The sequence below is a fragment of the Aythya ferina genome, assembly GCF_964211825.1.
Source record: "Aythya ferina genome assembly, chromosome: 5".
NCBI classification, from domain to species: Eukaryota; Metazoa; Chordata; class Aves; order Anseriformes; family Anatidae; genus Aythya; species Aythya ferina.
The window spans coordinates 40,124,997-40,136,394 of NC_140301.1; the positions used below are offsets into that span (position 1 = coordinate 40,124,997).

Here is an 11,398-nt window from a genome sequence, read left to right on the forward strand (position 1 = left end):
TTCCTCTTTCTTTAACAATCAACATATGCTAGTTCCTTTCTCTGGCTAACTATTTACCACATCTTTCCAGTGTTGTTATGTCGTAGTTGCTATTATCTGTGCAACCTACAACTCTAGAAAACTGTTGAGAACTACTTTTTCTTCCTTCATAGTTAACAAAGAAAGTGAACAACATAGAGACAAGCTGGACTTTGGGTGCTACCTTTCACTTACTGCAGTCTCTGGGGATAACGTATTGAGCTGAGACATTCCTGTGGACTTCAGCATTCCTCAAAGTTTGAGAAAGCAAATTGATATCTCCAGGTATGTTGTTCAGCTGGAATCAGTCACAGAGCATGGACCAAAGCTATGCAACAGATCTTCACCTGGGAGTGGCATCACACATAATGAAATTATAAGTATAATCTATAATTGTGATTGTCGTAAATGATCCAGAAGCTGCCTTTTGAAAGTCAAAAAGCCTAAACTCCAGCAGAGTATCTGCAAGGGGCTCAAAGCCAGCTTTCACCAGCACATTTGTATAGCATCCCATTGCTAAAAGCACAGTATACCTGGCACATGGTGGTAAACTACATACACATGATTTCTCCTCCCTTTTATTTTAAGGCATACAGAATTGATGCTTGCTTGGGAGACATTAAATACAGGAATTAAAGATGGCACCAGCAGTCATTCAGAGGAAATTGAACAACTCTGGATGCTTCCAGCCTCAGTGTTCCAAATATCCAGCTGTTAGGTTAGCTAATACATTGCAGGAAGATTCCAGTCTTTCAAGGGGCCTGCTATAAGCACTCCTTGGGTATGATTTTCAGAAAGGTATTGGCTGAAACACAGGTTGTACCATACCACATATTTCTTTAGGCAGCAGGAGTTTCTTAAACAGCAAGTGTGACCTACTGTTGTGTTCCTACCTTTGTGCTGCCGTTTATAAGTCTGGAGCCATACAGTATGTCTGGCAACCAGACCTGATAACTTGGTTCATTTACCATCTAGTCATAACACACAGTTGTGCTGGCACAGAACTAGTCACCACCGCCAGATACTTAAACTCCACTGCCAAAAGAAATGCTTGTCGCATTACACCCACAAGGAAATTAAGGATGCATTCAGATGAAATGTCTGATCTAGTAACAGCTCACTTTGCTATGACCATCTTCTATTCAACACAGAACGTGTAACTTAAAGATGAATTTACCCAAGTTTTAGGAAGAGAGAGGTATTACCCTGTGACTAAGCGAAGCTTTTACTCACCCATGTCTTGTGATGAACACTTTGTTCCTGTCAGGCATTTGCACCTGCCCATATGCTATCACCTTTTCCAGTTCTGTAAAACACAAGACTGCCCTCACAGTACCTTCTCTGCAAACTGGATTTGAAAATAACTGGTAATGCCTAGCCAGGGGAGGAACTAGTGCACTCACATCCTAACGCGCCAAGGATGTTAATCTTGCCAAGCAGTGGAGACTTAGAACTTTGCCTTACTGTGAACATTAGTCCTCTTCCTTGTTAGCAGTGCAAATTTGACTATGGCTGATTAAGTTACCCTATTTTTGTATCTCAGGTTTTATGGCACTAGGATACAAGGCCTGCTTTTGAGTGAACAAGTTTAGTCAGCAATAGGGGTCCAGGGGGTGGGTATGAAGCTGCCTGTACCTGTCCCACATGACAGCTTGCTGTAAATTCAGACTGTTTCTTTGAAACATGAAGTGAACATCCTACCTATGCTCCTTACCAGAATCTGTTAAGAGATCCATGTTGGGAAATTCCTCAGTGCCAGACCAAGCTTCTGTTCCATCTTCACTAGGAGCTTCTGTTTTAACACGAGGAAAGTTAACTGTGGAGTCCAGCCGCAATGCTGGCCTCTTCTCAAACACAAACCTTTCTTCTTCCCCGCTTTAATATTTGACAAAACTTAGTATACAGTCAGGTCTCAACAACAAGGTGACTGAAAACATGTTCATTTTCTTCTGAGCGAACATTTTTCTTCACCTTTGCATTCTTGGAAAATACAAAGAAGGTTGCAGTGGTTAATTGGCAGGTGCGTTACTCCTGAAAGTTAACTCATGTAATAATCTAAAAGCCTTCCAGTCTGAGCCAGTGCTACAACAAACCCTCTTACTAGATCTTGGGGCCAAGAGCCATATGCAGCGAGGCTAGATCTTAACAGTATGGCACAGTGGGACATCACATGTAAAGCACAAGCAGCAGCGTATCTGCCAACTGAATATACACAAGCCCTGAGGAGTACTTAGAGGTGTGGTTTTGTCTGCAGGGAGGATGCCCAGAACAAGATAGGTACCATGTAGAATAAGCTTCTTCTCTGTGTTCTTTGCCTCAAACTCCGGTACTACAAATCTTAGGTGGGAGCATCTGCTAGCCCGTACCAAAGTTGCATTAAATCTGAATGCTCAGGGCCTTCATTTGTCAGTGGCACAATTCATTAACTGAAGCTTAACTGCTGCTCTCTGTCAGGGGCTTGATGCTGTAGTCAAAAGAGAAACAAGAACTCAGCTCAAAGGTTTCTTTTGCAAGAAACTGCAGAATTGGGCCCCTGCTGTTTACATCTTACTTACTAAAGGTGGGTTGAGGATATAGAGAAGCCAGTCACATCCTCACACTTACCCTAGTGCAATGAGATTATTTATTTGTTTAAAGACTAAGCAGCCTTTTAAGGGAAGAGTTTTGCTTGCATCACTGATTTTTATCTCCTCCTTCGTAATGTCTTTTATCCTCACTAACAGGAACTGACTAGTATGTGTGACTGAAGAAGCACAAGTAATGGTTTTCAGTCAAAAACTTATGTTGAATTCTTTGTGGTGTTAATTCCTGATACTGGTTAACTGTACATGTAAATTGTGCCCAGCAGCAGTACTCACTCAATGTTGTGAGTCTCAAATGTCTAACACAGGAGGCTGGTGTTTGGAACCTAAGACAGAATATCTTGAATTTCTATTTTAGTAATTAAAGCATTTTTAACAATATTCATAACTTTGTGGTGATGTCTTCTTTCCTAGATGTTATCTTGCATCTTTTTTTTTTATATTGGAGAGCCCTTAAGACTAACCAGTTCCACAAGAAACACCATTATTAAATAAAGCACCAAGGGAGTGGCGGGGGGAAAAGTGAAGGAGACAGATTAGAACTTTAAAACATAGGTATCTACCATCGGGAGTTGGCTCTCTGCTGCTGAAAGTTACCCCTCCTTTTTGAGTCCAGGAAGTGGTGAAAACCCAGAAACAAAATAACACTTCCAGAAGTCACATCAGGGAAAACTGAAAGTAATTAAGCAGCAAAATTTGTAACTAGCAAAATTTAGCACTGCATATGCCAGGAGATAACCCAGAAAGCTGTTTGCAGCTGTTTGTCTTGTATTCAGAAGGCACAAATTAAAAGCACATTGCATAGACAGTTCGGTGGCTTAAGACACCACATACTATAGGAAGAGACCCTAAATCTTCTTGAGGAGAGCAGATGAGACAAGTGCTGCATAAACCAGTGGATGGTGTAAAACACAGCTCAATCCCTCATTTTTATTGTTAAATTAAAATAACACGATTCAAAGATTCACAACAGTCACGGTCTTTGTAAGGGTAATTCACTCACTGTCAAGCTGCTGTTCCAAACTGAAAACAGATCACTTGCTGGCAAAAGCCATGATTTGCTCCTAAAATGAGGGAGGAAAAAGAAAAATAATTTGTAAACTGGTACAGATGTGTACATTCTAGAAAGCAGCTATAGTCTCCTTCCCATCTCCACAGGGACAACAGTTCCTTGTCAGCCTTTTTTTGTAAAGTGCAGAGCACCTACCCATATATGCAACAAAATTAAAGAAATTGCAGCATCCTGTTCCTTCTCAAGTAGCACAAAGCAGAGATGCAACCGATAGATTCTGAGCTTAGAAAAAGAGGCCTTCATCTGTTTTTCTGCTTTAAACAAACTGTAAAAATGCTGAGCCCTGAAGCAGCAGGGTGTCATTCTTTTTAGTACAACTAATAGAGACACTTCCTGAGATGGAATAGTTGCCACTGGCAAGGTAACTGCTCTTCATTTCAGCCTAGTGTCTCACTGTGACATGACATAGGAAACTTGGCCACCTGTACTTAATAGGAAAGAAGCTGACTTGATTTGTGCTGTAACAGTCAAATCCAGAAATAAAGAATCTAACTTGAGGGTGTTTGGGAGCTCTGAGAATACGTGAATGAACATCACGACAGTCCAACAACTAACTTAAGACTGAGCAAAATTCAAGGAGGTGGGCTGCAAATAGAGGTTCTGCGTTTAAGACTGAACCTGCTTGCCAACACCTTCCTCAGAGTAACCGCCATTAAAGACTTGCACTTCAGCCAGGAGAGGACAAGTTAACAAGGCAGAACAGCACGGAAACAGATACCTGTCTGAGCTGCACACTATCTGTCAAGTCACCCAATGTCTTGCTCTTTAGTAAAGATTTGTTTTTTTGTAGGGCTGTTTTTTCACGGTGCCTTTCTGGAATGCAGTTCAAAGTTCCATGTTTGCATTCCGTAGCAAAATAAAGCCAGAGACTCCTCGTGACTTTTAACCCATTATTACTGAGGTACAGCAGACACCCAGATCCTTCATCTTCCCCTGCGCTGCAGGAGAAACTTAAAACCACTGAGCCACAAGTTATTTAGGAAATCCTCAGGCTCATTACAACATAAAACCTCAGTTTGAAGAAGTTATTTTCCAACCAACAAGTGTTTTTCTTTACTTCAACAGCTTGTGTACACTTGAGCAATTCTGGAATCTTTGTACAGCCCTCACTAAAGTAAGAATCTTACTTTGATAGGAGGCAGGGCATTTGTTGCTTGCAATCCCCATGTCCTCAGCAACACCAAGGGAGCCAGGCTCGTGGAGTAAAGCCTCTTCAATATATCAATAGCAGCTATCAAGGAGACATTGTGCCTCTGCCGTTCTGTCTCAAACTTTAAGAGATGCTTTAAGGATCCTGGAAGAGATAATTGAATATTCATATTAAAACTGACTTGCCAGAAAAAGTTGTGCATCTTGTCTATATATCAGTCTCCACAGACAACTGAAAACCACAGAAACACCAGAGAAATGGTCTATCTTAATAAAGACCTCATTCCATCAGCCAGTGGTCTTCATCTCACCACCTCTTTAACTACCATCCTTCTGTGTGTTTAAAGCATCTTCGAGGTTTTTAAGGATGGAAAATGCATCCAACAGTTTTGCTTCAAAAATGCTTGTGCCTTTTAAACACAAAATAGCAGCATACTTAGCCTGCAAACAGAGACAATGTTTGTCCTGATATTACCAACAAAGGCTTGTAAGAGTAAACATCTCACTGACACCTCATGGATCCTTACCCAGATCTTGCCCGTTGAAGGCTGCTGCACTGAGGTGATGAGTTAAGCACGCAATATCACCAAAACCCAGGTTTACGCCTTGTCCTGCAAGTGGGTGGACTCTGTGTGCTGCATCCCTAGAGCAAGAAAAGACAGAAATTTAGACCCTTTCTTGAAGAAAGCCAAAAGGCTGTCAAACTCTTTGCAATGCAATTGATCCTAGAGCAGCATATACAACTTTATCCAGTACCTCTCCTTGTATGCTATGCTGAACTGCCTGACTACCTCTCCAGTTCAAAGGTGCAAGAAAAAGGGGTGAACTATTGTCTCACAATAGTTCGATCAGGTGTGAGGTGATGTGTCACATTTCACAACACAAAGTAGACAGCCATCGTGAACACAAGATAGTGGTTTATCTATTAAAGTAAGTCTACTTACAATAACATCAAAATTGGGTTATCTGTAAAGAACAAAATCAAACATATTTCCTAAAGAAATTAAATAAAATTCGATTATGAAATGTAAGACCACACATTTAAAACATTAATGAGATACAAAGCACAGTGTGCTCGTAAGCACAGAGTGACTCAGAAAGAAGGAATGTATCTGAAAGGCAATGTGGCATCCAAGAATTACTATAAACTAGCAAGGTACTGCAGCTGTGGGAGAGAAGAGTACATTCAGCCTTAGAATGTAAACACTGTGGTATTTTCCTCTTTCTATAAATCACCGTACAAAAGCCTATGACATTCTGTCCAGAATTATCTGTAAGTCTAGTCATTTGTGTTCAAGAAAAGTGAGCTAAAACTCAAACTGGTACACAGAATGACTGCTACAACGTTGGGGAAGTACAGCTTCATCATGAGATACTGCATCGTTTTGCCAAACTACGCAAACCAAGAAAGAAAAATAATTATCACCCAATTTACATAGGAAGCGCACAAAAAGCTCCTCACACCGAAGGGTTTTGTTGACACAAGAGCAAATGATATAAACGGGGTGTGGATAAAGTCAAACTGCAAGTATAACTGTATTTCTAACCACCCTCAGTTGTTAACTGGGAGTCACTATGCTCACATCATTTCTAACCACATGCCACCCACTCATCCAGCGGGGACCTTACCCAATGAGAGCCACGCGGTGCTGGACATACTCTGTTGCATGCCCCATTCCAAGGGGGAACATGGCTCGGCTCTCTGGGTCTACTTTAGCGACGCTTGGGGGCAGCTGACGGACTGCAGTCCCCGAGGGTTTCAGGAACGAAATAGCAGACCGAAACATGGCCCCAGCAGTGTCGATGAAATCAGTGTGGTTTACGTTGCTCCACTGAAACATGCAAGCAAATGAAGAGAGATCTTTAGATGTTAACCCAAATGAGACATAAAAAAGAACCCAGTAGAAAAAAAATGAACTAGCTCCAAATATTGAATTTTAACCACCTGGACAAAAATATGCAGCAGAAGAAACAACCTTCATCACTTTAGGACATGTAAGCTTCCAACTAGGATAAGTCTACTCTTCCCATCTTTCAGAAATTCAGTTCAACTTCCAGTGCCTTTCAGAACTAGCATAGAAGAATGGCCAAAGGGTCATCCTTCCTTTGCTAACTGTCCTTTTAATATCATCCTCACCAGAGGAAGAAACTTGAGAATCCACCTTTCCTATTGCTATCCTTTAAGCTGTAGGATTTCATTGTACTTTTCATGATTACAACAGTCACCCCCATACCTGCTGCAAGGCTGATACTCACAAAGGCAGAGTTGATGCTATCCACAAAACTTTCCTCATCCATAGTGAGAAGTTCTGATGCGTGTTCATGAGATGTAGACCAAACCAGAGAGCTGGCAGTGTCAGACAGCTGGTTTAAGAGAATTTCAAGGGTAAGTATCAACAGGAAAAATAAACAAATAAAAAAAGCAACCACTGCAAGGATAACTTTAATAAATGAAAAGTAAAAGGCAGAAGAATAGAGTGAAGGTAGCAAGGCAAGGCAGAAGAAAAGTTACTATAAGAACAGACTAAAAGGTAAAAAAGGTAGAGACCACGAGGCATCTTACCGGAAGAAGCGCAATCGGCCCTGTGGGAAGGAACCTCTGCCAGGCTACGTTGTTTTCTGTGGCCTACAGCAGAAAGGAGCAAGTGGACAGTTAAAAACTAGTGCCCTGGCATCATCTGCTTAAGCCGTTCTACTGCTTATGGAAGAGAGCCTGCAGAATTTCACCTCAGACAAATGAAGAGTTGCCACCACCGCTGACTGGTCATACCGATGCTCGATGTTCTGAATTTCAGCCTCCTTCCGGACTACAGAGTTATGGCCATCTGCACCAATCTGCGAAAGACAGATGCAAAACAACCTCCTGAGCATCTCCTAAGAAAGCCAATATTCCAAGTCTATAATCCTCTTTTGCTTATATTTTTTGTTTCTATATAAGAATATATATCCATATTCACCCAAAACAGAAGAAGTAATCCCCTTCTGCTCTTGCCCAGTTCATAACCTTCTTGCATCAGGTACAGAAAAGGCTACGCACTGTGTCCCTTAGCAGCTCTGACAGAGTTAGCCACTCACCTCACTCAAGCCCTCCACGTGGGTGGAGCGGCACACACGGAATCAGAACCAAATCCAGTGGAAAGGACTTGGGCAAGAGATGATGCCTGATCAACAGAAATAAAAAGTTTAGTTACCAGCAGTTTGGTCTGAAGTCTGCGTCCATCAGCTAACTCAATTTGGACCCAAGGGCTTGTGTCACAGCTGTGAGAGGGAAGGGGCCAGGTATACCCGACTGCTCTGCTCCCGTAGAAAACCTCCACCCGGTCTGGTGGGAACACAAAGTACCAGGGTCACAGCATGATACAGACATGAAAAAATGAAACATCACTACAGTAGCAAAGGGCCACACGTGTCTTAATGGCACCCTAAGAATTGATCCTACAATTTTCTAGGCACTCAGAAAGAACAGATCTGGCTAACTGTTTGTCACTGCTAAGTCTGCTCTGGACAGAAAGCTACAGACCTTTTCATTAAGTCTCATTTTGAAGAGACTATGTTCTGGAGAAGTACATATGCAATTGTCTTCATGCTTTGTAGCCTATGGAAGACAGATTTTTTCCTCCCCTCCACCCCATGACAAGAAGCTGCCCATGTTCCAGAGTTATTTGTTAGACAAATTCTCTTTCTCCTCTCATAAATTAGCATACACAACAGAAGACAAGTAACTGAAAGCTCTCTGCAGGCAATAAAATATTAAAGAAGTCGTCCACTACCTGCTACTGCATCTAACTGTTTTGTGAGAGCAGACATAATGACGTCATTCTCCACTATGTAACCCATGTCATCTAAGTCATCTTTCTCAAAAACAATGATGGCCTCTGAACAAGCATCCCATACCTGCAAAGAAAAAATACATGATATGAAGCTATGTGATAAATAAGTGCAGTTCCTTTTATGGAGCACGAATATGTCTATCTTAACAGCCAAAGGGTACGTCAATTCAAAGCAGACAAACACACAGGACATTCCCATCCCTGAGTATGGCACCTGCATTCTCCGGAACGGTTTGAATCTCAGGCTGCAGACATGATCCCAGGCACCAAAACCTGAAAGAGAAAGACACAAATGCATGGGGACACAGGGTTACAAGTGACACCGAGACCCAAACAAAGCTGAAGCTCACTCTATGCTCTCCTCCTCTCTCCCTATGAGCCACTAACCCCTTTCCAGCTTGCCCAGACTTTCACCATTCCTCAACAGGGGCAGTTCTGCCTCAGTACTTTTACAGCACAAGCATCACATTACTTATTTTGCTATTAACACAAGCCACTAGAAAAGACATGAGTTTTCTTTGAGTGCTGTGACTTATATGGTCAACTGTCACTGGGTAACAAAACAGAAACAGACATTCATAACCACTGTTTATAATACTTCTTTCTCCATAAGGAATCAAGGCTCTAATCTGCCTTTGAAATGAACATTGATCAGGAGAAGTGTTGTGATCAGGAGTTACCAGGCTACAGAGCACTAAATATATGGGAAACTTGCTTATTTTGTGAACAGAGCATTCCAGATGCTGTAGAGAGCACCTTACAACCTTTTGCTAGCCTAACAACACAAACATTTGCATTATATATATTTATATAAGCAATCAGACCAAGATACCAGAACATGAATCCCCGTTGTGATAAAAACTCTGATTTAACCATGGCAATTCAGTACTTAGAATACTAAGAGACAAAGCCAAGCAACCCCATCCTGTTTAGGATGAAGGCAATGCATCCTCAGAGGGGTTTTGTTTAAACAAAATAAAAACAGTTCAAACATGCTGCTAGAAACACGAAGAATAGAAATTACACTTACTGCTTAGGAGGGTCGCTGACCCTGGGGAGATGGAACTGACCCTGTTACTGAACTTCTCTGGCAACTGACCATATTCTTTCCTAGGACTGGCCTCCAGCAAAGCGATTTTCTTGTCATGGAAGTGTATATCATGCCCTAAAGGAAGCAAATATATGCTTTGTTAGAATGCTCCTGCCAAAAGACCTTTTTCTCATTTCTACATCAATAATGCCTATGAATTTTTTGTAAGAAGAGAGAATTCAAACTAAACCCCATGAAGAAACACATTTACAGGGCAGGTTTTGAATACACAGGTGTATGTTAGTATTTTGAAGCTTTATAGCTACAACCCTGTAACTCTGACTGACAACCCTTCTGCAGTTAAAGCAAGGATTTAACCTTTACTTTTTGTACAAATTTTTCATTTTTGCACAAATTTGTGCAATTTTGTTATGAAAGTCCATTACTAATGAATTAATTCTACAAGTACAGAACATGTTTTCAGAGCTTAAGTATAAATTCACTAACTAGAACAAAAATTTAAACTCCCATGGTATTTAGCAAGTGCATTGGTGTTGGTTATGTTCGTATATTTTTACAGTGGAATAGCACAGGCAGTTTAGAATTCCCACATACTTAAAGAAAACTGGAAAAAAAAATATGAAGAGATTACTCAAGTACTGAGCAAATCACCCCAAACAGACAGCGCTCCTTGCATCTGACTGCTCTGGTGGCACAACCTACAGAGACCAGGAACAATGTCCTTACATCATGATAGGTTTACTGCCACAGCAGCCCCAATAACAGCCACATCCTGAGCATGTTTTCTAGATTCCCTGTAACAAGCTCATGGCTGGAAGGGCCCCAGCTCTGCTCCTCAGCCTTAAGGACTGCCTGAGGGGCTCCTGGTGCTAACTGTCTCAAGTTGTCATTGTTGTGGCGTTTAACAACACGCACAGAACAATGGTAAATTTGTGAAGTGAATCTTTAACACTTGCGAAGAACCGAGTTTCTTAGGATCTTTGTTCTTCTGTTCTTTAAAATCTCTTCTGTTCAGGCTTCTGTCCATATCACGCCCTCCTGAATCAATGCTGCAAATACAGGAGCTGCCAGTAGTCCCAGGATCTCCAGTTATCCAAACTAACTGCAGATGTATTGTAACTTAGCATTCTGATCTTTAAAATACAGACTCAGAGAATAAAACTTCGGGTCCGAGCAGCATGTAGGCATTAAGCCTAAAAAATAACTTCCCAGATAAACAAAGCCACGGCTGAAATTATTCATCAGCGATCTGAGGGCGAATATTTGACACAAATACTACAAGTATTCTAGACGACTCAAAGCACGAGTTACGTTAAAAAATAAATGAACCGGAGCTACGCCGAGGCCCGCCACAGCCGCCCGCAGGAAGGTCACGGCCTTACCCAGCGCGGCGGCCATGGCGCTGCCCACCATGCCCCCGCCCGACACCACCACGTCGTAGAGCGGCGCGGCGGGGCCGTGAGGAGGAGAAGGAGGAGGAGGGTGAGGAGGAGGAGGAGGAGGAGGAGGAGGAGCGGTGAAGGAGCGGAGCGGGGCCCGCCGCCGGCCGAGCGGAGCCAGCAGCGCCCTGCCGCAGGCCGCCGCCATGGCTGTGGAAATGGCGGCCGCCGCCCCGCCCGCTACGACCATGACGGCCATGGCGGCCATGGCAACCATGGCAACGGCGCCGCTCCCCGAGGGAACACCTCTCCCTCAG

At 42.5% G+C, this 11,398-nt stretch overlaps 2 protein-coding genes across 5 annotated transcripts in view; one reads left to right on the forward strand and one right to left on the reverse strand.

The window, feature by feature from the left end:
- The window catches only part of ENTPD5 (ectonucleoside triphosphate diphosphohydrolase 5 (inactive)), a 21,457-nt gene extending 18,476 nt beyond the window's left edge, over nucleotides 1–2,981 (forward strand). For all 4 annotated transcript variants that reach the window (XM_084521454.1, XM_084521452.1, XM_084521455.1 and 1 more), the window contains exon 14: nucleotides 153–2,981. In XM_084521454.1, coding sequence (XP_084377580.1) covers nucleotides 153–239 — 87 coding nt within the window. In that variant the 3' untranslated portion in view covers nucleotides 240–2,981. The remainder of the gene's footprint in view (nucleotides 1–152) is intronic.
- A 519-nt stretch (nucleotides 2,982–3,500) lies between these two features.
- Nucleotides 3,501–11,371, reverse strand: COQ6 (coenzyme Q6, monooxygenase). The gene is made up of 12 exons (XM_084521449.1): nucleotides 11,085–11,371; nucleotides 9,682–9,816; nucleotides 8,866–8,924; nucleotides 8,592–8,715; nucleotides 8,013–8,143; nucleotides 7,549–7,656; nucleotides 7,385–7,447; nucleotides 7,078–7,185; nucleotides 6,451–6,653; nucleotides 5,349–5,464; nucleotides 4,800–4,966; nucleotides 3,501–3,664 (listed from the first exon to the last, which is right to left on the reverse strand). Exons 1-12 carry the CDS (start codon nucleotides 11,356–11,358, stop codon nucleotides 3,635–3,637), a joined length of 1,518 nt encoding a protein of 505 aa, XP_084377575.1. The 5' UTR covers nucleotides 11,359–11,371; the 3' UTR covers nucleotides 3,501–3,634.
- Nucleotides 11,372–11,398: the final 27 nt, after the last annotated feature.